This window comes from Rhyacophila brunnea, unplaced genomic scaffold, assembly GCF_057557595.1.
Source record: "Rhyacophila brunnea isolate RB1 unplaced genomic scaffold, BYU_Rbru_1.0 scaffold_23, whole genome shotgun sequence".
NCBI lineage: Eukaryota > Metazoa > Arthropoda > Insecta > Trichoptera > Rhyacophilidae > Rhyacophila > Rhyacophila brunnea.
In genome coordinates, this window is record NW_028232893.1 from 29662160 (window position 1) to 29689826 (window position 27667).

At 36.1% G+C, this 27667-nt stretch overlaps 3 protein-coding genes across 4 annotated transcripts in view; all 3 read left to right on the top strand.

Annotated features, from left to right (window-relative positions):
• The window catches only part of LOC147069814 (uncharacterized), a 570178-nt gene extending 554810 nt beyond the window's left edge, over window positions 1–15368 (top strand). The window contains exon 2 of the mRNA XM_085950585.1: window positions 13783–15368. Coding sequence (XP_085806711.1) covers window positions 14122–15327 — 1206 coding nt within the window. The 5' untranslated portion in view covers window positions 13783–14121 and the 3' untranslated portion in view covers window positions 15328–15368. The remainder of the gene's footprint in view (window positions 1–13782) is intronic.
• The window catches only part of Smr (nuclear receptor corepressor smrter), a 436555-nt gene that overhangs the window by 82485 nt on the left and 326403 nt on the right, over window positions 1–27667 (top strand). The gene's annotated exons all lie outside the window — the stretch shown is intronic.
• LOC147069834 (uncharacterized) overlaps window positions 10256–27667 on the top strand; it is a 132633-nt gene continuing 115221 nt past the window's right edge. The window contains exons 1-2 of the mRNA XM_085950606.1: window positions 10256–10328; window positions 13364–13421. Coding sequence (XP_085806732.1) covers window positions 13367–13421 — 55 coding nt within the window. The 5' untranslated portion in view covers window positions 10256–10328; window positions 13364–13366. The remainder of the gene's footprint in view (window positions 10329–13363; window positions 13422–27667) is intronic.

Consider the following 27667-nt stretch of genomic DNA (forward strand, 5'->3'; position numbering starts at 1 on the left):
TTCCACTTTTAAAAGATGGCAACACTGCTCAAAACTACGTTTTTTGATTTGTTACTGTTTAATACTGGGTCATCGTACTGATATTTTTGCCAATATAGTACTGAATTTTTGATTTTTTAGTCGCAAAAATCTTTGGTTAGGTATTTCATTTTTATAATATAATTTCATAATGTAATTTATTCCAAAATTTAAATCAACACTACATAATAAATGGATTATTCAACCGATGGACCGCGATGCGTCATTCCTATGCGGAACTCATTAATAATCTATAACACGATAATGCATATTATTATATTTATCATTCATTGTTTCGAATGCGGTTTTTAATACCTAACACGTTTAATATATGATTTTGATTTACTTAATAATGATTAAAATTAAATTGTATGCGCCCATTAAACGCGTATTTTCAAAATCGTAATTATTTTAATAAAATAACTGAAGTGCACATTTATGCAAATGCAATATTAATTTATTGTGCTCGCAGTTTCGATTTATATGCTAAATAATAATAATATTATTGCATTAGCCTCTCATTATAATGTTATTTTAATAATTAAATAGGTATTATACATTATAACAGTGCCCGGATAGTTAGTCGCCGTTATTTCGAAATAATTAATCCTATTGTAAAATAATTCGACTTTCATCAGCTGAATATTTATTATAAAAAAACAACAGCTCGAAATTAATGAAGAATTATCCAAAAATAATACGATTATAAAATGAAAACGTCATCAATGCATGCAATATACGAGTCCAAAGCCAGTCTGGCTTTTTGATACATCGAGTCGTATTCGTTTTGCTCGCAGAACCAAACAGTTCTGAGCGTCTGAATAGTATCTTTAAAGGTGATCGGATCCCCTGTTGTTAAAATTTACTTATTGTACATGAAGATTTAATTATTTTTCATGATAAACTATAAATTCAAGACATTCTCAACATGACATGAAAACCCAAAGAAATACGTATGTAAGTAGGTACCTAATTTACAGTGGAAAAATTACTTCTTTGACATGAAAAATGTTTAAAAATTGCCCAGAAGTCTAAAAGTGTCGGCACGGTTCAATCAAGTATAAAGTATAAATGAATAGTTAATATAAATTTAATCGATTACCGGATAAAGTATTCCCAGTAAATATTTTTTATTATTCAACTGGCAACACTGCTGGAGCTTTCTTCGACTTGCTCGCTTCATTGTAGAATGTACGTAGGTAAGATGGCTGAGACATAATATTAACTAATATTATTATAATATTATGAAAAGAGTACTAATGATTTCTTTGTGTATTATTATTTATCCCAATTTATTACAATATTTCACCAGTGTGTTTAAGACTGTCATCTTGTTTATTACAACTTCCCTTACAATTAACTAAATAGGTACCTCATAAAATAAACGTAGGTAACATTTTTCAATGTGGCCTAAGAATGCTTCCAGTTGCATAACATCATAATGAAAAAAGGAGCTGAACTTTGGGGTTATAGATACCTAGATATTTACCACGATCTTTACGCAAAAGTTTTGCGGCGGCTCGTCCATATGCACTGCGGAACTGCAGCACCCCAAGCAAATTGAGAAAAATGTAATATTATGATATACATAAATTTATGTAAGTATATTATAATATGAAAATATCAATATTATTTAAGCGTGTATTAAGCTCGCTCGCGCACCGATACATCCAATAATCATCATACACCGCGATACTAATATCAGAAAGTGACGCATCGCGTGATTTTGTGCAGTACCATTTTCGATGGAATATGCTCGAGTAGGCGAAGGAGGGGTGCGGGGCTTGCAGCTAGGAGCTTGGTCTGGTACTGCCACTCTGGCAGTATTTCGTGTTGCGTGCTGGTGCAGCGGTTCTGAGCGCGACGCGACAGCTATCGAGAGCAACGAAAAGGTGATAGACCCTTTTCAAGGAAATAAAGACAGAAGAATCAATTTTGTAATGAAATACATATAATGTTTAATTTTAAGAATTTTGATGTTAATAGTAAAATAAAATCCAAATAAACATTAATTTTTATTTTTAATCAACCGCAGCACCCCCAGATATAATATGTACGAGCCGCCACTGCGCAAAACCATCTTAACCTTAACCGTAATATTGCGTGTTTTATGACAGCTTTAACGGACCGAAATTCATTATGTTATGTACCTACGTCTTTTTAGACTTCGTATATGTTCTGAGAAGTGTAAGAAATCAAGAAGGTTCTCAGTTGTCGCGACAAACCATGAATCCCAACCTATGCTGTCACTTTGATGATACTATGCAGTTACGTCCATTTTTTATGACATTTGATCAACCGATGAATAGAATTTGTGACATTTTATGCATCGGGCTCATAAGTTTCCAGTTTTGATACTACACATAACTTACTTCTTGGTCAATTTCTATTCGTTTTGGGAAGTAAACATTAGTCTGTCAGTCGTAAGAGAATAGAGCCACAACTCGGACTGATATTTCTTGATTCTGATATTTCTGATTTCTTGTTATGACGAATTCTTAAATCGGTAGTATTGAAGAAATATTGTATGTCATGGAACATACTGCCGATGGGTTCGATTATATTATTATTTATGACATATTATTATGATGGTAGGTATGTTGGTGCTATTGTGTACCTATCTCATGTCTGAACGCTGGGGTCGCTACCCCCTCATCACGTGATGGTGCACCGGTAGGTACGTGTCCTCTCCACCAAGTTCTGGGAAGTCATGTCTGTTGAACGATTCAATTATTCAACACGCGAATGAATCATGTTCGCGGCTCGACTCGGCTGCAGTAGCTTTTATTTAAGTAGGTACCTAGTAACTTTGGTGAAATTTAAAAATTCGACGGGTCCCAAGACATTTTTTCACCTACCTACCTACCAATGTCAAACGAAATGTCGTATTCTATTCTAATTGATATAAGTTTTATACTATTCGCTTACGCTTCGCCTTTTCGCATCTTTAGGTACACTGCACACTTACACAGCATTGATCCATTAAAATAGAAAGTATGTACCTAGATTCAAAGTGTTTGTGAAAAACCCGTAATATATAGGTACATTTTTTTTGACCTTGTCCGATCCTAATAAGATTATAGGGCCTCCACGGCGTGGAGGTTTGTATTAATAGATTTTGCTTTTTACGAGAAATGGATGTCAGCCACTGCTCAACCTATCAGGTCTATACCACAGAAAAGAAAAATAAATGAGTTCCCTGGTCCATACTCTGACTCATATACAAGGTTCGAATCCTGGGTCTGGCAGGTACACATATTGTTTTTTTCAATAGGTACATTAGATACTTAATATGTATTGATACTTCCAGTTAGCGCATTGACTTGTCTTTACTCATCGACAACGGAAGAAGGTAACGTCACTAAATTTACCTACATACTAAATGAAAATAAACAAATAAACCATGGCACCAAAATGACAGACTTACTGTTTTGTGCCTGAAGATACCGAAAGGCGAGACGAGACCCGGACAGGAAAGATTGATTAAAATGGAATAGTACCTACATAACTTAAATCAATTAGAATTCAAATTCCCTTCGTAGTACTTACAACGTTTTTCTTAGCTCGTATTCTTATTTGTCCGGTGGTTCTTTGTCCGGTACAAATCTTGAAATCATTTTTTAACTAACTTCCCGACTAGCTAGACATTTGAAACTTTTAGAATACATCAGAACACGATGCCAATGCATGTTTTTAATACTTTTAGCCATCTTTAAGTAGAATTGAATTCATTTTCAGTTAATTCTGTTTTCTATGAAAAGTTATTTCGACACCGTTATTGGTTGCTAAGCGGATGGTCCTAGCAACTAAATTATTAATATATACGTGCGTTACTATGGAAATCAATATGAGTATCATTTTGACATTTCAGTATTATTTCTATCAGTACAAATTTTTTTGATCGTTTAAGCTAGTCAAGTCAAGTTTATATGATTCAACAGAAAATTTAAAAAACGTTGTAAATAAAAAGTTCTTTTTATCTCATAATTATTTTTTGATTCATCTGATGTCATTATTAAATGCAATCTGACGGCACTATTTACTTATCTGAAGAATTATTGCGTAAACTAATCTCAACTCTCAGCCATGGCACGCTTCTCAAATAGGCAACGCGTCGTTATGCGTTTGATCGAAAATTATATTTGGTCGAATTTCAAAATTCACTCTGAAATGAAACGCGAAAGTAATGATAAAAAGTACGTTTAGTTTATATTTGTTACACCGACAACAATGATCATTTGAAACATAACGATTTCCTAATTGCATCGTTTGTCCATTTGCGTCGGCGACGTATTACGGGTCATTCCTCGACTAGTGGGCAGTCTTGACGCTTGACATTTCGTGTTGTCTCAGTTCCCGACGACGCTTACATTGTCTGTCGGCCGCTATCGTCTCGCTAATTATTTATTTACTATTGCTGCAAATCTCGCCCTAACGACTTTTTGATGACTGTCTGTTCGGGGGTTGTAACGACAATGACCCTTTACGACATTCGTATAAATAAGCACCCACCTAATGATGCGCTCGGCGAATGAAAACACTGGCTCTCTTATTGAACGTGTGGATGGTTATATTCTTCTTCGTCGGGATCTTATGACTGACGATCGTGACTCGGATGATTTGGCGTCCGGCAGCCTGTTTTTTTGGCCCGTAATTCAACGGCACGCAGACGAAAACCCGCGGCATTCTTGATTTGGCTCCAATGCCTCCTCCGATTTTTGATTTGACCAAATAATACGAGTTTTTCTCCAGATTTTGACCAAAAAATGTAGAGTTCGGCGAAAGAAAACCCAAAAGGGTCTGTCACGAATCTGAACTCCGTTGATTATGGAATCATTAGGTCCGTTGGACATCCACAAGACTCCCAGTATCGGCCTCCAGCATCACGTTTCAAATGCGTCTTGCCTCAGTCTTTCTCTTGCCTTGATTGGTTGCAGGAGACTTAGAGCGAGCAGGAGGATGTCTGGCGAAGTGACTGGCTATTTGGCGTGGTCTCCCGCCTAATTGTGTAACCTAACTTAACCTAACGATTTTGGCAAAATTTATGAATTCAAGAATGAAAACCTAACATAACTTCACCTAACCTAACCTATCCCCACTTCCACGTAAATATATCACATGGTCTGAATTCCACCTCAGTGTGTGGTGAGATTCAGATCAAGGAAGACATCGGCATGTCATGTTACATGCATGCCTTCTCCGCAACAGTTTCAACCATACATCAGGCCAGACCGGAAGTTAATCCGTGGATTGATGCCATACCGGTTTATAGTTGTGTGATTTTGATTTTCTCTTTACTGCCGCCATACGATTATAATATAACATTATACAATATAACCATATCTCAGAAGCGTATACTACCTACATACATAATAGCCACATATTTATTTATCAGAAAAAGCGATATTAACATAACTATAATTTAATACAATTCAAGTGTTTATGTACACTAATAATTATTAATTATGTATACACAAGGTGCGCATACAAAGGGGGTTGGGAGGGGAGGTGTCAGAGGGTCTTATTTAGTGGTATTTATTTCTGTACAGAAACCGTATCCTGTTTTGCTGTATGAAAACGTATTGAAATGTAGGTAGACTTAACTTTTATTCACAATCATTATTGTATTCATCTGTTTAGTTTACAAAGTAATGGAATTTGTATGAGCAGATCCAGACGTCCTACTAAACTTGGTAGATATCGCACGAAAAATGTCATGATGAATACGATTAATCAGAGGCGCGACGCGGCATACAATCGTTTCCATTCATTTGTTGCCGTCAAATCAAGGTCATGGCGGTGCCGTGGTCTGTCGAACGTCAGACGACAAAACCATTAATTATCTTGTCTCTTATCTCGAACCTGTCAAATCTCACGCCATGGTGGCTCTCGGGTCTGCCATGAAAATAAACATTTTCAGTATTTGGGTAGGGTTTCCATGCTTTACAATTAATAATTACAGCTAAGGCAATCGATCCTGGAGGCGAGACCATAAGATGGTAAAAACAACGGGAATACAGCATACCTAGGTACGAGGGTGGGTCAATAATTCCTTAGAAAAAAGCATTAAAACACTTTTTATTTTTGTATTTTTTTTTTATTTCTCAACATAATCTCCTTGGAGCTCAATACACTTGGTTAGATGTTTCTCAATTTTTTTTAAACCGTCAGAAAAATAAGTTTTCGGAAGGTCCTCAAAATAAGCATTTGTCCGATCGATGACTTCTTCATTTGAAAAAAAACGTTGTCCACTTAGCCATTTTTTTAAGTTTGGGAAAAGGAAAAAGTCACTGGGGGGCTAAATCTGGCGAATACGGTGGGTGGTCGACCAATTCGAACTTCAATTCTTCAATTTTAGCCATTGATCGTAAACATGTGTGAACACGGGCATTGTCCTGATGAAAGAGGATTTTTTTCCTGTTTAAATGGGGCCGTTTTTTTTCAATTTTGTTTTTTAGCTGGTCCAATAAAGATGCATAATAATCCCCTGTTATTGTTTTTCCTTTTTCCAAATAGTCAACGAAAATAATTTCACGTGCATCCCAAAATACAGTAGCCATAACCTTACCAGCTGATTTTACGGTTTTCGCCTTCTTTGGACATGGTTTGCCTTCGCAATTCACTGCTTTGACTGTTCTTTCGTCTCGGGAGTATAGTGGTGTATCCATGTTTCATCTACAGTCACAAAGCGACGAAAAAATTCATCCGGATTGCGTTGCATGAGCGACAACAGGGCTTTAGAGGCCACCACCCTATTGCGTTTATTGTCGACTGTGAGCAAACGCGGCACCTATCTTGCAGAAATATTTTTCATGCCCAATTTGTCATGTAAAATAGAAATGACGCTACCTTTTGAGATCCCTGTAACCTCAATTATCTCACTCAACTTTAATCTTCGGTCACTTAACACCATATCGTGGATTTTATTGATCATTTCTGGTGTAGTCACCTCTACAGGACGTCCTGAGCGTGGTTCATCCTTTGTTGATGTACGACCACGTTTAAATTCATTTAACCAGTTATAAATAGTTGCAAGTGAAGGAGCAGATATGCCGTGAACTAAATCCAACTCATTTTTTATTTCCTTTGCTGTTAACCCTTTTATATTGAAATGTTTAATAACAGCTCTAAACTCAATTTTCTCCATTTTCCACAAGCAAATTTTTTTTTTAAATGTACGAGAAACACACAACAACCCGACCGATCTAATTGAAACTTCGCAGCATACAGAATCGGTAGTGCCGCTGCATGAAAACAAACCGCTTACAGTACAATTCGCGCCACCTGTCGGCTTTTCTAAGGACTTATTGACCCACCTCGTATAATTTGATAGTGCGCGATATATATCTACATAAGTAAAAAGTATGCTACTATGAGTGGAACAGCTTAACCTTGTAATCGCGTAGATTGCAATTTCTTCTAATGCACATTAATTACATATTATTATCATGTCATATCGACTGCATAATCTGCAAACCGGCCAGCTCCACTTTGGCAAATTGTTTATGAAGGAGAAAAAACTTAGTAATTTTTAACTATCGACCGGAATTTAACAATTCTAAATTTATGAGTTAATACACTATTTTTTCACTTTTTCAATTTTTCACGAGAAGCAGTGTGGTCATCTTTTTATAATGGTGATTTAAATAAAAACATCAGTAGAGTCTGCATTCTATAAGCTGGCGTTCACGTCACGTCGTTTGCACACGGAAAGCATTCTGCCATCGCGTTCGACTGTTGCAAGTTTTCAATGGGAGGGAACGAGAGGGAATGCAGTGACGAAACACTGACATGATGTTAAACAGATATTCATCGCTGATAAGAGCTACGTGCGCTTGCACTCTCATATCGAAAAATAGTTATTTTGAAACCGGTTTGAGGAAGGTAATGCGCTGGTTACGCATGCACTGCGATGCGTTTATCTAGCGAATAAAAATAATCCCAAATGTAGCCAGGGTTTTTCAAAATGTGTGAGCTCTTCTGCTCGCACCCCATCACCGCTTCACCACTGTTTAACAATTCGTAATTCAATTTTATTATTAGATTCGACTTTGCTCACTAGATCGACAGTGATTGGGATGCAAGTTCGCATTACTCCACACGCACCTCTCATCACCACTCATTCATTGGTAGTACCAAGAATGTAGTCGTTAAGATGTTCACGTTTCCTCATTAGCATACTATTTATTTTCTTCAGTTATTGTTATAAATGTTATTATAATCGAACAAACGGACATATTCATATTCACACTCCAATTTTATTACTAGTACCTACAATAGAGCTTTTTTTTTAGAATTATTAATAACCATATCCTTGCTTTTTCGTACAAGGTGGTTGTAAGTAATTTTGAACAATCACAAACACCCAGGCTTGGAGAAAAACACATAAATATTGTGTGTCCTGACCGGGAATCGAACCCAGGAACTCTCGTGTGGAAGGCAAGCGCCTTACGCACTGCACCACGAGAGCACGTCTTCCTACAATAGAGTTATATAGAATATTATTTGAAGCGTCTAGTTTCAAATCCCCTAAAAACAGTTTTTGAAAAAAATTGAGTTATATACCTATGTATTTAGATGGATATTTTTGTTAGGTAAGTTATATTATGATGGCCAGACTAAACTTTAAAAAATGCCAAAAGCCGTCAATACATATGATCAAAAATTACGGTAAATTTCAAAACCCGCTAAAATGGTTGGGTGTGCTTTTCAAATACCCCTAAAAAATTTGATAAGCCAAATACTCTTTATAGAAAACCTAGAGATTTTCTCCAGATTTTGTTTCGTTTGGACATTCCTGTGAATTTTTTTTTCTCTGTTTCTGCCATTTACTGCCATGCCATTTCCTTCTTATTGGGATCACACCAATAATAAACTGTTGCTAAATTACTTACCGAATATAAATATAACAGAATGTACGAATTAAATAATAAATACATAAATTCACAGATTTAATAGATAATATAGAGTTTTTCTCAAAACTATCTAAAATCGTTTTAGGGGGGTTTTGAAACTAGGCGCTTCATTTATATACTTTGGATTCTCTTATATCGCGCGTATGCGATGATCCACATTTTCAATTTTGTTTGTTTATTTGATGGAATACATAATATTTCAATTAAGCATAATTTGAAGTAAAACTGCATAATGTTTGACAGGTATAATAATAATAATGTTTTCCTTTTTAGCAAAGTTCATGGTAACCCCATTTTTTAAGAGATCCATCCAAACTTCACTGTATTAAAAATGACCTTCATTTCAGTTGGCGGTCGTTTCGCTCATCAATACACACATTGTGCAAAATATGACTCACACGCGCCAAACAAATCCTTTTTACTCAGTATATAATATAATACACGGTTCGCGAACCTTTTTATGTACGCCTGCCAAAATTTCTCAAATATTATTTTACGACTATCTGACGCGCTGAGCAGTTTTCTGGGGGTTTTTTTTTTTATTAAAAAACATTTTTTTATAAAGTTATAATTATAATTAAGTTCTTGAGATTCTATCTTTCGCCGTGTATGTAGCCCTTCTATATCTTTTATTCTTTGAATATTTTTTTCCATGTTCAAGGAGATTGTGGAAGCATTTTTTAACCGAGCTTCCTTCATATATTCTTCTTTTTTTCTTCCATTTTTAGCGATTATGTTTGAGGCAAAATAACAATCAGTTGTTTGTATTTGAATGACTGCCGATAAATTTCATTAGGTTTGTTGATTGAATATTTTTAATTGTAATTGCCTGATTGGCATTGTAAATCGATCAATATCAGAGGTTAACGATTCGGCTTCTTCCGCCGCCTGATAAGGTCAGTGCGATAACATTATGTGTGATGCACAATGCCTAAAGACCGACCTATAAAATTATAATTTTTTTTTAATTTTGCAAATGCAATGTTTATTCTTGATATTTTTTAGTATTTGCCTGCTATTTTTTATACAATGCGATATCTCATTTTATTGGCATTTTATACAATATAATCTATCATAGATTGGTAAATATTATTCGTAAAAATAATATTAAAAACCAAAGAAAATACGCATGGCTATGTCGTCATTATTTTTTTAATATTGTGTAAGTATATATTTATTTATAAAACTTTTTGTAATGGTAATTTTTTCTTTTCAAAATAAAACATTCACGTGCCACCAGTGACACGCGTGGCGTAGGTTCGCCATCCCTGATATAATATATGTTTCACTCTCATATTCCTTACCTACACATACTAAGTAGTGCCATTAGCTAAATAATTATCGAGCGAGTTATGGCCGGCAATACTTGGATTCTGAATCCACTTCCACTACAACGTAAGTAATAATAGTAGTGTTTTATTAATATTATATTAATAATACGTTTGCATTGGTCATTGTCTTGTATTATTGAATGAAACTATATTATGTAGTTTTATTTTAAATCACGGGTGCATGCCGTATCTCTACGTGGCCTGTTGACTGGGCTAGGTACGTGATAAATGATAATTACATTTGTCAGCAGTTGTTGACAAAACTTTAGATTATAAATAAAATACATACAATTATTTTCTTTTATAGTGTGAACTATTAATTCATGGTGGAAATGCATTGTATTATTTGATTAATTATTTGTTTAATTAAGAGCATACATAAGTGAAACGGCAAATAATTTTCAACAGTAGGTGGGACGAAATTTTTCACTCGTCGCCAATCGGAGACCGAAAGTCGAGGTGTAAGCACGTCAATTTGTTTTGTGTTCGCGTCGGAGGAATATATTCTTAAATCGTGTAAAGATGACTTAAAAACGTTACCCATTTACTTGAAAAAGAAAACAGGTCGATGAATATACTAGTATTATGACTAATATAACAGCAACATAACATTAAATGGACGCGTGTTGAATTTTTATGACAAATTATATTTCGTTCGGCTCGCGTCATTTGCACAATCCGCGCATCGCCTAGTCACGATCTTTTTAGACCATGCCTTAACTGAAGTATAGCCTTAAATAAAGCACAATTTTATAGTACTTATTCCACTTTATTAATTCAATTTTGGACCGGTTTCGTCCTCAAAGGGACATTATCAATCCCAGTTTTTGCATTTCATAATGCAATCGGGGTTGATAATGTATGTATTAGTAATTAATAGATGTGATTTTTGATCAAGAGGGTGGTAGGAACAGCTAAGATCATACAAATCTTTATTCCACACCACGGCGCTACATCCCGGGGTGGGATTTGGCCTCCTCCACAACCGCTCTCCACTCACTCCGCTCTCTCGCCACACTTCTCCAGTTACCGGGTCTTCCTATATGAAGCCAGTCCACTTCTACGGCGTCAGCCCATCTCCTTCTTGGTCGGCCTCTGGGTCTCTTCTGTTGGGGTAGCCACTTCGTCATGATCCTTGGCGCTCTAACTTCAGGAATTCTCTCCACATGTCCCGCCCATCGCAGTCTTTGGGACTTACAGTATCTTATGATTGTTTGCTGTTCAATCAGCTCTTCCAACTCGTGGTTCATTTTTATTCTGTAGTTCCCATTTTTCAACGTGGGTCCAAAGTTTTTTCGGAGTGTTTTGCGCTCGAAGACAGCTAATTTATTTTCCTCGTTTTGAGTTAAGCACCAAGTCTCACAGCCATAAGTAACCACTGGCTTTATAATTGTTTTATATATTAGAAGTTTACTTCTTCGGCCTAGAATTTTCGACCCCACCAGTCGCTTGCAGGCATGCCAGCATTTATTCCTGGAGATAAGGCGGATTTTTATCTCCTCTGCTGTCTTATTTTGGGTATTTAGGCTGGATCCGAGATAACGTGAACTTGTCTACCCATTCATATGCATGCTGTCCTTTGTTTACAAATCTTCATTAAACCAAACTTATTTGCGATTGTTAATGCAGAATAAAATTAATAGTAGCCTGTTTTTAATACTATAAATATAAACAGTTAATAAATGCATGCGTCAATGCAGTTTACTTGTATGCAAGGTCGTTGTTGTCTCAAATTACACTGACCCAAGGACACACATTGTTAATTGTTTCCATACCTACTATCTTGGTGGTCTATTTAAAAAATATATGAAACAATAGAAATTGGACACCGTCAGCGATTTCACTCCACAAGTATATTATTTTACTTCAAAGTAAATAAATATTGCATTTTTTAATAGCACGCCAAACCATGAATGCAAGAATAAAATAATAATGGCAATGATAGAATGAATGAGCGAGTGACTGCAGGAGTCGAATTTCTTTTATGGAACGTGCCGTTTGCTTTGTTAGCTAAAATATAAATTTTATTTTTTTTTAAATTTTGTATGTAGGTATAGGCGGAATTTTAATCGTTTATTTACGTGGAATTACGTGTTGTACATAATTATAGGCAATATGGTTGAATTGATACTTTTCATTTCGACGCATTTGCAAACATGCAATGTCCCCACCCCACCATGATTCAGTCTATTGGCTTTTTAAATTTCGGTTATCGAGACGTGTCTCCGGGTGTGAGATGCTCTGCTAGTCTTACCTGTTCTTGGAGACTCTCAGAGGCAAGATTCGCTTTCCATTTCGGTGTAGTACAGTGGTTTCCAAACTTTATTTTACTACGTCTCCTTTTTAAAAAAATCTAATCTTGGCGGCCTCCCCCTTTATTTCATTAAATAATACACACCTTTTTAAATAGTCAATAATGTACTAATACAAAAATAAATGGTAGGTACAGTTCGGTTATGAGGAATTCGCCGCATGGAAAACAAATAAATTTCAAAATGAATGTAATATAAATTTATTTGGTACAGTTCGGTTATGAGGAATACAGCGGAAAATACATTTTGAAAATACCCGATATACTGTTTTAATATATTATATAATATATTGATACACCTAAAACTATGAATTAAAAAATATTTTGTTGCGACAGTTAATGAATTCCAGAGACGCACACTCTGGCCACTATTTCACTGCGGGATAGTGTTGCCATCTTTTTCTATATTAGTACAAATGGGTAAAAATTATAGTATTTCTAAAAAACTTATAGTACAGGAACATTTTTCTTCTCGAATCCTTTAAAATTATAGTATTTTTGGCATATTTGCGTAAAATTATAGTATTGTACTATAATTATAGTACGGTTGGCAACACTGCTGCGGGAGCTGTCTTCAACAAAAATATGCCTTATGAAAAAAGGCAAAAAATGCCAAATTTTCTAGAAATATTACAAATATATAATGTATTGAGTTCTATTAAACTTTTACTAGGTATTATTAAAATGTGTACTATAATAGGTACCTATTGGTAATACTGAAGTACCTATGCATTGATAAATAAGGTTTCGTTGGTTTCTAATAAGAGATTTCTTTCTTTCTGTTCCAGGTAATGAATGAACACTTCTTGGTGGAAACAGGTTTAGAAAACATAGATCGTACATCGAGTAAGTGAGACAGATAAATTATTAAGAATTTAGAGATTACAATAGACAAAGAACGCTACATGCCTGCCTTATAGCACCTTTGAAGATTGTCTACTAGAACTGAACACCAAAACGATTGGTCAGAATCGGATAATATGAGTGGTGTGGTTATTGTTTTAATATCTAGCCAAACTAATAAAAATATCAACATGTCTATTGATTAATCATAACAAAAATAATATCGACTATCGACTGGTACTTGCGATGTAATTTGAATTGATTTAACAGTGGGTACCAATGTAAATTACAACCACATCAAAATTTCTTTCAAAACACTTTATATTATTAGTAAGTATACAAACAACATTCCAAAAAGCACCAGTCGGAAGCCAACAGCGGTGGAGTGAGGTTGTACAACTTCGCTTGCGTATTCGGGTCGCTATTCGCCTGGTTACTCGCGAACGGTTATAAATACGGGATACAACAAAAATAATATTGTTTGTAAATGAATTTGACAATAAACTCAACATGTGTGGTCCCATGTGATTTTGACAATCAGTGCCAGTGCTTGAGAAAAAGTGAAAAATATTTATTGTTGCACGGATAGTGCACTTTGTGCGGGGAGTGCGTCAAACGCTGTGAAGCGAGGGGTTGTCCACACTGTTTTTTGTTCACACTGTTGCGCGAATTCCAAGACCGCGTGAACGGCAAAAGCAATAAAATGGAAAACACCACGATGGAAGTGAATGAAACCAAAAAAACGAAGAAGAAAAGAAACGATGATGAAGAGGAAGTGGTTGGAGAAAAAGAAGAAGAATGGCAGACGGTGACCTCTGGAAAAAAACCCAGAAGAGACTCTGGGGTCACTCCAAAGGGAAACCAAAACATCGTCATGATAGCGACGGGAAGTAAAATTCCATTAAAATTGAAAATAGCGCAGATGCTGCATAAGGCAGGAGTAAAAGTACAGAAAATTTACAATAAAAATTTAAAGACGTACATCCAAGTAGAAGACGAAAAAGAAGCAGATAAAGTGAAACAAGCTGGAGAACTCAAAGATCTCGGTTTTGTGACCAAAGAGAATGACTCCTGCTCTTATGGAGTAATAAGAAAAGTCGATATTGATATGGACCTCCAAGAACTGCAAATGGAAATCAAAAGTGATGCAAAAGTAATCAACCTTAAGAGGTTGACAAGAAAAGGTGATACAGGAGAGCTGACAAAGACCTCGTCAGTCAGTATTAAATTTGGGGAGAAAATATTGCCGAGAACAATTTACATATATGGAGTCTCTTTTGCTGTAGAACCGTATGTATTCAGGGTTATGCAATGCTACAAATGCTGGCGATATGGGCATATCGCGAACAATTGCGGACGTACAGTAGAAACGTGCCCTAAGTGTGGTGAAAACCACAAAACCTGCGAAAAAAATGAGGAAATTACGTGCATCAATTGCAAAGGTAACCACGCGGCAAACAGCCAAAAATGCCCAAAGTGGCAAGAGGAAAAGAATTGCAAAGAAGCAATGAAAAAAATGAACATACCTTTCAAGGAAGCAAAAAAAAATATGTTAAATAATAGCTATGCTGACATATTAAAACAAAAAAAAATCGTAGGAAGAGATGAAAGCGAAACAATTCAAAAAACTAAGGAAAACAAAAAGAAAGAAGAAGCGGTGGTAGAAGCTTCAGGCTCAACAATAATATCTACAGGTAGTAGCGTAAAGCCTACAAAAAATAAGAAAAATTCAAAGGGGAAGACAGAGGTTAACGCGATGGGAGAAATTATGAAAGTCTTGCTGAAAGGGGGAGACTGGCAGCAGATCATTAAACAACTAATAATTAAAGCAGTGGACTGGGTATGCAAACAATTCAAAGAAGGACACTTAAAGGAAATTCTAAAGGAGGTTCTGGAGCAAAATGGATAATAAAAAACAAATTAGGATTTTACAATGGAATGCCAGAAGTATGAAGCAAAAAAAGGATGATATAGAACTCTACTTAATAAGACAAAAAATAAATTTCAATAGCATCAATCTCAGAGACTTGGCTGAGGTCTGAATTAGACTATCTAAAATTCAATGATTACACGATGTATCGAAAATACAGAAGGGATGGATACGGAGGAGAGCGATTCTGGTGCATAAAACACTGGCGTCTAAAGAAGAAAGAAAGAAAGACGGAAGAGCTAGACAAAATAATTATAAAGCCATTTAACAGAATAGGAGTGAGGACCTGATCGAAGGATCCCCTTCTAGAAGAGAAGAGGCGATATGACAGCGAGTCGCAGTCAAAGCCTCGGTAAAATCACAAAAAAAAAAAAAAAAACATTCCAAAAATACTTTTTTCAGAAATTATACATATAAGAAAGATGTAAGTACCTAAGACATTTTTAATGAATCGCCAACATATTGCGAAAATGGAGACTACCGTTTTTGGTTCCAGAGCCCTCAAATGAGCATGGTAAAAAATTGTATCAGAAATGTTTCCCTACATTTACGTAGATACATGTAATATGGTCTGAAAGTGAAACGAATATACGGATATTCTTGGTCTGTGCTAGATTTAACTATAACCATTGATCACACGGAAAAAATATTAGTGATATTCATATGCATTTAAGCCTCGTGAAAACAAGCTGAGCTTTATCCATATTGTATGAGACGAATGCCTCCATATTGCTTTTTCTACTCTTCTTGGTTGCTGCCACTTTCTCCCGCCACACAGGGTGTTATTGAGTACATAATGTAAAAGTAATACGCCAATGCAATAAATAAATAAATTAATGAAACTTATCGTAGTGTGCAACTTTACACAAAGTTGCCAGATTGACCGCGATTGTTGAAATCGGGAACGATCAAAAGCTGAATATTTATTATTTAATCTCGTAATCTATTTCTACGCAAACTATCTACGTAACTGCATGTATCAATCGGTCGCTGCGACCGCGGACACACGACACGTGCCGCTCGTCCACCGTTCGCCGATAAGGCAGAATCTGTACTAAAATTATTATTTGCATTGAACGTTTCATTCTATCGCGAATCGATTCAGCGGGTGGGTCACTTCGGCGGCGATGTCAGCCGGATTCGTTGCCTGTTCAATTGTTGATATTAGTTTTATTATTACTGCACTGCATCTACGGCAAACATGACGGATAAAATAAATCACTTTGTAATCAACGCTTCACTGCAGGTAGAAGAGATTTAAGTTTTGTACTTTACCAATTTTATAATGTCATCTATATCACGTTTGAGAGGATTTAGAAGGCCGTATTCAGAAATTTTACTCATTGGGTTTCCTTTGTTATGGAGTGGATGTATAATTCCGAGATTCCATTCATTTGGCATATTTTCTTCTGTCCATATTTCTGATGTTATTAATTCATGCATGCATTCTCGAGCTATCTACTAAAGCGCGAAACAAATTGAGGTGCACGCCGCGGACTATCACGTGACGTCACAGTTGAGAAACTTAAACAAAAAGTGTGTAATGTCGTTGTTCTTGGTGTTTAAAATGTTATCAGACTGATGCTCTCAACGCGTAGCACATTTTAAACCTTTAAACGAATATTGGCAGTTGGCAAAATCTGCCGAAATCACTAAAACAACAATGAGGTCACCTCACGTTGAACTGCACTGCATCGACACCTGCATGACGTTTTGAACGTTTTTATCATATTCTACATGTCTATACTTTTCGATTGTCATGTCAAAATCAGGTTTTTTTGTTTTTTGCGGTAGGGCACTATGTATTTTCGATAAGAATGTTCTCTATTATCTATGGTCTGCAAGAATTTTAACGTATGCACACGTAGAAACTGTTAAAATTAATTGAAATTAGCATGAATAATTAATAATAACTCAAATTACTAATACATTATAGTTGGCACTACTCATCAGTGTTATTTTTCAGTGAATTTACAGAGATGGTGATAGTTCAAAATATTCTGCAAAATGACTAAACCATACACTAAATTTGTCGCCGCGATCGCGTGACAGTGGGTTACATGTAGGCGACATGCACAGTGACATGCACCTCAATTTGATTCGCGCTTAACTCTACTCCATACTTCAATACATGTCAACGTGTCACCATACTACAACAGTTCCGCCTGTAGACCGTCAGCTTCTGGTGACTTGTTTTTTTTTAATATGTGAATAGCAGAATTCACTTAAAATCTGGTGGGTGGTTTCTCAATGCAGGTGGGATCGGACATCGGCACACTTTCGTGTTACCCACTCTCTCTCTGGTGTTGTTTTGCAATATGACTCCGCTCGTATTTTCACTGACTTCAGTGTTCACTCTGCAGCGTATTATTTTATTCAATAACTTGTCAATCGGTTCGATCCAGTTTCCATTGTTTATGGATATTTTAAAACGATATTGTAAAATTCTATAATGTTTGAGGCTTTCACGTTGCTTTTTTATCGTAGTATATTTTTGGGTTTCGACCGTGTGTGCTTCTTCCTTCTTTCCTCGACGTTTCGGCCTCGCTGCAGACGCCATTATCAATATATCATATCGTCATTGTTCTGGCAGAAGACACTAATTCGAAAAAATTACATATTGAGTTAGTTATACCAAAATGTTCCTTATTTCAAACTTTATCGTCTGAAAACCTTAATAAATAAACAGTCTTTATTTTAAAGTCATCCTTTTTACGATTACTTAATAAACTCACATGATAGACCATTTCAAACATTTTAACAACTTCAAAGTCAAATTACTCAAAACTAGTATTCTCCAGTTGGTGTGTTTTGCCAGAACAGAGACGATATTATCATCTCTTCTTATATCCTGTATCTCGTATTGGTTGCGAAGCACAGTTTGACTATCATGACCTACATAATTTGTAAGATCGAAATACGAGTTTGTGGAATATTTAAACGTAGATAGGTACATTTTTCTTACGAATCACTAGAAAGGAATTTTTATTACATTACAAACGCAAAAAATATCACAACAGAAACGAATTACAAATAAAATTTCTGAGAAACAGTTTCAAAATTATAGCGGATCCGTGAATGACTCATTTGGTTGAATCAATATGGAGAATTGCCTCATTAAATTAGGTTTCACATTATTTGGTCGTTATGAAGTTGTCTTCTCTCGTATTTTGAGATACAGAGTGAGCCAGGAGACCTGACGATTTTGAAGTTTCAGTAATTAATTTTAAAAAAAAAATCGTCACGCCAAGTTGATTGTCGGCGATCTCTGTCTTGTCTGCTTCTTTTTTTCGTTTTTGGTAGTTTTAATGTTTTTGTGCAGTCTGTAGTCGTTTTATTCATACATCAATTTTGTATAGCACACGTTATATTAAAAAGCGGGAATTATTTTTATGTTCCTATAAGTCTCGGCACCATATGTATCCATTAGAAAAATATCTTTCAACGCGTAGGGATACTCCTTAACTTTGAAACGATATACTTTCACGTGTAAAGCCTCAATTACATTGAGCGAGTTTACAATCTGCTAGCCGGCGAGTTTAAAAGCGGGCGAGTCAGCTAATGCGGTAGTGATGATGACACACAAAACTTTCCACTTGCTCAGTAGCCAACAAGCTAGCGAGTTTAAACCATGTGTTGTTTCTTCAATTTGCTCGTACTCTCAGCTAGTAACTATGATGACACACGGCTAGTTTGCTAGCTAACAAGCCCACACGCTAGCGAGTAGCGAGTATAGTAGCCCGGCTCTCAACTTTTCTCGTACATTGCTTATAATCTGTTTCAATGTATATACGTTCAATGTCATCGAGTCTTAAGACGACGGAGGATCATTTTACAACGCGTATATTCCTTGGCTGTACCTTCTTTCCTATGTGCCATCTTCTCGTATTACTGCTTCCTGCTTCTAAGACCCCTTTCAGTATCTTCCTTATAAATAAATAATATGTTCAATATCTACCCTTTATTTCGATAAGATCAAGCATTCCGATCCATACTAGGTCAGTATGGGACTTATTTGACTGAGGGTTTGTTCCTATTACGTTTATAATTACAAATATCATCATGTTTCTCTGGCTCACACTGTATAATTTACATCTATCTGGCTTGAATGGATTTCCTTGGTTCTACTTGGAATCCATGTCTAGAAGTAATTTATTTATTTTTCGTTGTCCCTATTGTGCAACACGTGTTTGAATTTAATAATTATGTTACTGTGACCAATGACTGACTGACTATAATACTTAGAATTAGAAACACAATAATATTTGATCAAAATGTTTGCAGTAAATAAGTCATTCTGAATCACCGGTTGTGATAATAAATAAAATCAATTATTTACCCAAACGATACGGCTATGAGTATTAGCTACTGAATTTTCAAAATAATATTTCAATTACATAAGTATTCAATTAACGCTGTCATGGGAGAACGATGGTGGGATTCTACTACATATACAGGTATTTTCACAACTATGTACAATACTGCCCTTCCAAGGAAGAAGGCAGTAACTCGCAAAATTTGTGAAATTGAGTTATGAATGCCATCCGTTAGGTAATTTTGAAAGCTATATATTCTGTTCACTTTAAAATCATAATTATCACTAAAATATCGTTAAAATCCTTAGTGAAAAAATGGACATCTGCTAAAGTAATACAAATTTCTTAGCAAAAAGCCAGTAATTGCACCTATTTATTGCAGTTACTGCTTGTTTATTACTACTTTATTTGTATTTTAACATCCTACTAATAAAAAATATCACCGTTCTTTTTTAATTTACAGTACGAAAGTTGGAAAAAAACACAATATGTCATTTATCTCGAAAGTGTGTGAGAGTCAGTTACTGCCTTTTTCCTTAGAAGGGCAGTATACTGATTCTCATGAAAGACGATTTATGAACTACTTTAAAAATTCACACGTAGTTTTTGATGTGTGTTTGGAGTCAGAAGTATGGACTGAATAGGTTGAGCCAAGTGGTTAACATCCAGTGCGGAGGGAGACCCATCCCTAACCTTATGGGATCGAACATAATTATTCACTGTATTTCACTATTTGGTTTGCCATACATTGTTTACCGTTTATTTCGATTAAACCGCTTTTGATAGATCTAGTGATGTTTACGGTTGGTTGTACCTCAGTTGAGGCACGGTCTAAAAAGATCTTGGCTAGGTGTTGCGCGGATTGCGGGTCGCGGGTGCAAATGCCGACCGAAATATAATTTGTCATATAAATCCAGCACGCGTCCATTTAATGTTCTGTTGATTGTTCTATTAGTAACAATAATAATATATACAATGACATGTTTTCTTTTTAAAGTAAATGGGTAACGTTTTTAGTCATCTTTACACGATTTAAGAATTAATACGTTCGTCGCCATCACGAAACAAATCGACGTGTAGTCACCTCGATGGTCGGTCTCCGATTGGCGAGTACTGTGAAATTTCGTTCCACATAGGTACTGTTCAAAATTATTTGCCGTTTTACTGAAGTATCGCCTTAAGAGCGTACTTCAGTGAAACGGCAAATAATTTTCAACAGTAGATGCGACGAAATTTCGCACTAGTCGCCAATCGGAGACCGAGAGTAGAAGTGTGCGCACGTCGACTTGTTTTGTCATGGCGTCGGATGAATATATTCTTAAATCGTATAAAGATGACTAAAAAACTTTACGTATGTACTTGAAAAAGAAAACATGTCAATGATTACACTATTATTTTTAATAATATAACAATAAACATAACATTAAATGGATGAATGTTGAATTTTTATGACAAATTATATTTCGTTCGGTACGCGTCATTTGCACAATCCGCACATCGCCTAGCCAAGGTCTTTTTACACCATGCTTCAACTGAAGTAGGTATATATAGCCTTAAGAAAATATGAATCGTTAGCTCCACAATTTGTCACCGACGATAATTTCTACGAATAAAGTTGAATTTTACGTGGGGGGTAGGTAGGTATCTATATTAATTTAATTTAAATACGCCTCGTCGCTTCCACCCCTCTTACCGGTCCATTCCCCATGACCAGACACATATTAATGCACGCCATCAACTCTTTTTGGGAGAGTAGGTGTGTTCGAACACTCCGAAACCTAGGACCCACCCTTGTGTGCGCACGTAACGCAGCCACAACACACTAATTAATTATGTAACTGTCAATAATAATCATACCTACAAATAATATAAATTGTCGTCATATTATTGAACATTTCAGAATTATCTTGGATTAAAAAAACGTAAACCTGTATGTATGCCAATTAATAATGAACAATCGACAAAGTAACAATGATTGGCATTATATTATTCTTTTAGTATATTTTTGGAAGCGCGATGGCCAAAACCAGTTTTTGGACGTAGGAAAAAAAACATCCGAGAATTAGTGTTGACCTAAAATATAAAATGTCTTTATTTTTTCCTGCCACTGCGATCTTGGATCATTTAATTTCATTTCCAAACATTTTACATCGCACAAGGTCGTCCGGGCTTGTTTGTTACTCCAGAGCAGTCGTCGGGAACCTTTCTTTGCTCTGGTCGACAGTCGTTATTATGACAATTGTCAATATACCGGTGGCATGTTTAATGGTTCATTTGGTAGGCCTTTCAATATGTTTATTTTTAATCTCCAATTTAAAGGAAAACGGTCACGCCGGGACGTTATGTAAGGTCAACACTGTCCTTTCCCTTTCAAGTATCTACTCTCGCAGGAAGATATCTGGGGCTGCCTGTACCACACAATTGTGCGATGTCTCGAAGTGCGAAATTCTCGCTGTGTTTGCACAACATGTGCATTTGTTTGAATGATTTTTTGCAATTTTCACACGGTCTTGTATATGGTCATGAAGAACTTCGCACGAGTGCCACACAACCGTTTATTTACGTGAAAATATCGCCTATCTTCTAAAAAGGTGATAACTTCATATCATGCTCCACCCAGTAGGGGGTAACCTTTTCGCTTGCCTGACTAGTGCTTTAGCCAATTTATCCCACCAACTCTAGTAGGTGCTGCAGGTATTACATTATATATTTGTATTGATTTATCTGTCTGTAACGCAGCACACATTAACACTCACGCTCTCTCTGTCTGCGAAAGGTATGCACAACTAACAATAAACTGTCTCTGACGCACGTAAATTTGCATACGAAAGAGTTCGCGTCTCTGTTGCGCGATCGTATAAATAGAATACCCGCGTTACATAATATATTTTATGGGGGTGTGTCACGTACCTATCTGCATCTCGCTCACACACTTATTCATTCACTGGTTTTTTGTTTTATCAAAGTTTCGTTATTTTTATAATAACTCCCATAAAATATACCGGATTCATCGAATTAAATATAAAATAGTATTATTGTTAGCTAAATACACTGGTAAATTTTTCTATATTCCTATCGTTGTGTTTTTAAACACCGTGAATTTAAAATAGACATAATAATACAATGCACACCTCGAAGTGGAGATGGGCTGGCCACATCCACAAAAAATTAAAAGACGACGCTGGATGAACGATTTAACCAAGTTTAACGATAACATCCGAGAGGAGCAGAGGCAAAAAATCGAAGAGTTTGATTTACAGATGTCGTCAGCATTGATGAAAAATCAAAATATTTTTTTTAGGAATCACTTTTTTAACTGATTAACAATCCCTATGTAATACTGAATCGAAAAGAATCTCTTCTACCTACCTACCTATTGACAGACATTTTCGACGTAGTTTCCCATGACACGTAACACGCAAGTGGGTGATTCTGCGCGTCACGTAGTCACGTTTTTTTACGACCCGTCTTTCTCGGCCGTCCATTCTGCCCGATGGAGAACATACCAATTTTGTCGCCAAGTTTTTTCCATCACTATTTCAATTTAATTAAGCATATTTTTTACTTGCGTTTATTTTTTCCATTTCATTTTTATTATTAGTTACTCAGAAAAAATACTGTTTACTCTTAGTAAGTAGCTTTCCATCTACTTCCTTATAAAATAAACTCTATCCTTTCCTTGTCATTCCACCTTCACACTCGTGGCGTAACGTTTCATGGTCTTCATAGATTTTTTAGCAACCTCAGATTAATAAGGCGTGGACTAGGAGGCCATTCATATACTGCAACCGTATGCAGTTTAGGACCGTGTGCCATACTAAACTTATGATTCTGTTCATGGAAATATATTTTCACAAAGTATATTATAAGAATCTGATCGTATCCGTTCATACCATACACTTACAAACTTATTTAAATTATATTTTCATGAACGGTTGTAAACCGCATACGGTTTCAGTCTATCGATGGCTTCTAGAGCTGGTGTAATAATTCACTTTATAATATAAAAGTCAAGCCGTCCTGAGATGGGACCTGAGCTGTCGTGACCTGCTAAATATTTTTATTAACCGAAGAAATTGTACTTCATTGAAACCAAGTCCCACGGAGTAACAGACATTCCATTATCTTACTGTTTTCTTCTATTCTATTTTTACACGGCGGCCTAACCCAAGTCGCACATTTGTCTCGATTCCATTTTTTACCGTCCGCACTTGCGATGCCATGTTGGAACAGTGATGTCACGCGGCTAGCCGAAATGAAAGGAAAATTATGCACATGTGCCGATATGTTATATTTTGTTTCTCCACCCCATGTTGAGTGAAATTTGTTGCTTGCGACGCCAGTTGTTTTTTCCAACTAAAATGTCGCAGTCGAGGTGCATGCGATGCTAGATTAAATTACATGTGCTTTGTGAATACCAACAAAATCACATTGACATATTCGACATAATATTGCAGTCAGTCGAGATGAGTTTAGATGTGCGACCCGGCTAAGAATCCTTGTCAATCGGCAGCCTTTTTGCATCTCCTCTGGTCGTATCTATGTCGAGGTCAGTGTTGCCATATTTTTCTATGCTGATTATAGTACAAAGGCGTAAAAATTATAGTATTTCTGAAAAAATATATAGTACAGGAACATTTTTCGTCTTGAATCCTTTAAAATTATAGTATTTTGGTATATTTGGCGTAAAATTATAGTATTTTACATTTTTCGCGAAATCAAAATTATAGTATTGTACTATAATTATAGTACGGTTGGCATCACTGGTCGAGGTACACGTAATGCATAATATGGTATTTAGCGACCATGCAGGACCGCCGGAATGTGGTTAGCTTAAAATCACGTAAAATCACGTATGACTAACAAAGTTTAATGTGCACTATTTATGGCGGATCTTAACAGCCTACATCTACCCTTCGCTACTGTCTCACATTCTTCTACTGTCATTCTTCAACTTAGACACACCTTTGGCTACAGAGACTGTGGCGTATCGAATTAAACAAAATTTGTCTTTTACAATCACCTACTAAATCTCCCATTCGTCGCGATAATGATTAGCTTTGATCTTTGGTCTGTCGCAATTTGAGGTAGGTCGATAGATATTTTAATACTATTTATGAGTGGGATCCGCCGCCGCCCGGCACCGGTTCGCATACCTCGAAATGGGAAACGCTGACTTGTATCACTGTTTTATTTTATTTGTTTCATTTCCCTTTGTACCTACGTGTTTCCTACGTGCCAGTTGCCAGTATTCCTATGCATAATGGAAGGAAGTAGTTTTTGGCATCGTGTATGTATAGCTTCCGTTTTATTTCGGTTCCACCGCCAGCCGCCGACTGCCGCGAAACACCGAATGATTTATTAGCTCGATTGTGCCTATTCCTGGAGCCCAATCAATACTCCGCTATTAGGGACTAATGATAATGAATGGTTATAAACTGGCAGCATTTTCAGGCACTCTTAGATAACTAGTTTCATTAATTATCAGCGATAGCCCGCGATTTCGACCGTGTGAAATATGCCAATAAAAAATAGATTGACAATTACACACCTGAGAGGATGGATTCGATTCGATTTTTCTCTATTCAATGCGATAGATCATGGTTTCCGAAACTTTTCCTGCGATGGAACACTTCACAAATCCTGAAATTTTAACGGAACACCTTGTTTTTGTAAAATGGGTAAATAATAAATAATTAATCAAAATAAAAATGAAAAAAAAACGATAATTATTTTTACAACATAATGACGGGTCCACACTGGCAACATGTCGCGCAACAACCTCGTTAAATTTCACGATAATTATTATACTTGCTTAAGAAATTTTACGATAATTATCATACTTATCGTAAAATTTAACGAGGTTGTCGCGCGACATGTTGCCAGTGTGGACCCGGCATAACAGATTAAAATATATAAATGGATGAAGTTCTTATCGACTTCGATGATTTTGAGATTTGGGATTTTGATATCAAGCGTAACATTAGAAGTTGAATTCTAATATCTGGTGTGGCGTCAAGCCTGTTCCTGGAGATTGACTTCGTTGCAGCATACTAAGATAATCCTGCTTCGCATAAATAATATGTCGTAGTAAACGGAAAGTGTAACAATAGCTTGTTTTGACACATTGGGGTATTCTTCTAATAAATTCGCGGAACCCCTATTCACATTCCAAGGCATAAAGCCCATTGATGCAGCGAGTGCGGCGCTCGCGCAAAATTTCTACAAGTGGCGCGTAAATCATCAAAAATACAACGTAATCAAATACGCCAGCGCCCACTGGACTTAACGATGCCTTGCGCGCCGCCTGCCGCATGAGTCACCGTTTTTCGCTTCTCGGCGATACGATTTAATGAAAATACAAAGAAGTCCATTCATTGAACACGGCTACCAAAATTACGCCGCTTGAGGCGTCGTCGATCGACGGGCCAAAAGCAATTATTTAATAACAGAGAACCCATTGTTTTATTTTATTCCGTGTCATTATATTTCGCTGGTTGAATAATGTCGTCGTAAATATTTATTACAAGCCCCGAAATAATATAATATTTTTATTGCTTTGTTATGAGAGACGCTGTAAAAATAATTGTTTTGTGCTGCTTGGGCCGCTTATTACATAGGTGAAGGGTAATGCGCGGCGAGAGACGTGTGATTATGGTTATGAATACGCCGACTTCGCCCGCTCGACGCGTTCTGTGGGCACCATCGCCAAGGATCACCAGTGTTCCGCGGAATATAGTTTGGGAATCCCTGGGATAGATAACGGTTGGATCCAAGCATGCATCCTTTGTTATGAAACGGCGGGATCAACTTCATAGGTATAAACACTTAATTATATTTAAACTGGCTGTATTATGATTATGGTATATAATAGATTATGTATTGGACAATAACTTATTAACAGTGTGAATTGATACAGTGATTGAATGCAGTCGATGCTTCTTTCCTTATGCCAGGTCCACACTGGCAACATGTCGGGCGACAACATCGTTAAATTTTACGATAATTATCATACTTATCGTAAAATTTAACAAGGTTGTCGCGCGACATGTTGCCAGTGTGGACCCGGCATTATGATTCAGTTGTTACCATTGAACATCAATGGTTGTTACTGATTTGAAAAGCTAGTATAGTATGATGCCATAGAAAACAAACTTTCTTAATGTTACGCATAGCATTCTCAGACATGTAGGTTGATAAGAAAAGTAGATTAATTTATAAGATATAGGTACATACTATAAGAAAGAAGGCTTGAAACAAATGGTGATAAAACATACCTTATCAAATGCATTCCGAGACGTATATTATGCTGCTTATTAATTCTTGGTATTGATAATAAATTGTGAATGAGATACAAAGCAGGCACAGAAGTGCGGGGTTTATAACACCTTCTACCCAGCAGTTCCATTTTTATGAATACCATATTTTATTGTCAGTGACATGTACCATGTACCTACATCAGTATCACACTCCAGTCAGTCCGTAAGTTCGACAAGGATTAGAGCAGTGATTCCCAACTGTGTCCGCGAGAATTCGCGTAAACTTTAACGCATAAAGATGAAGCGGGTTAACGTGACCTATTTTTACAACGTTTTTCTTAGCTCGTATTCTTATTTGTCCGGTGGTTCTTTGTCTGATACAAATCTTGCAATCGATTTTTAACTAACTTCCCGACTAGCTAGACATTTGAAACTTTTAGCCATCTTTAAGTAGAATTGAATTCATTTTCAGTTAATTCTGTTTTGTATGAAAAGTTATTTCGACACCATTATTGGTCCTAGCAACTAAATTATTAACATATACGTGCGTTACTATGGAAATCAATATGACATGTCAAAATGTTATTTCAGTATTATTTTTATCAAGTACATTTTTTTTTTGATCGTTTAAGCTAGTCAAGTCAAGTTTGTATGATTCAACAGAAAATTTGAAAACATTGTATATAAAAAGTTCTTTCTATCTTGTAATTTTCAACATTAATTAAGTGCTTTCAATTATCTTGA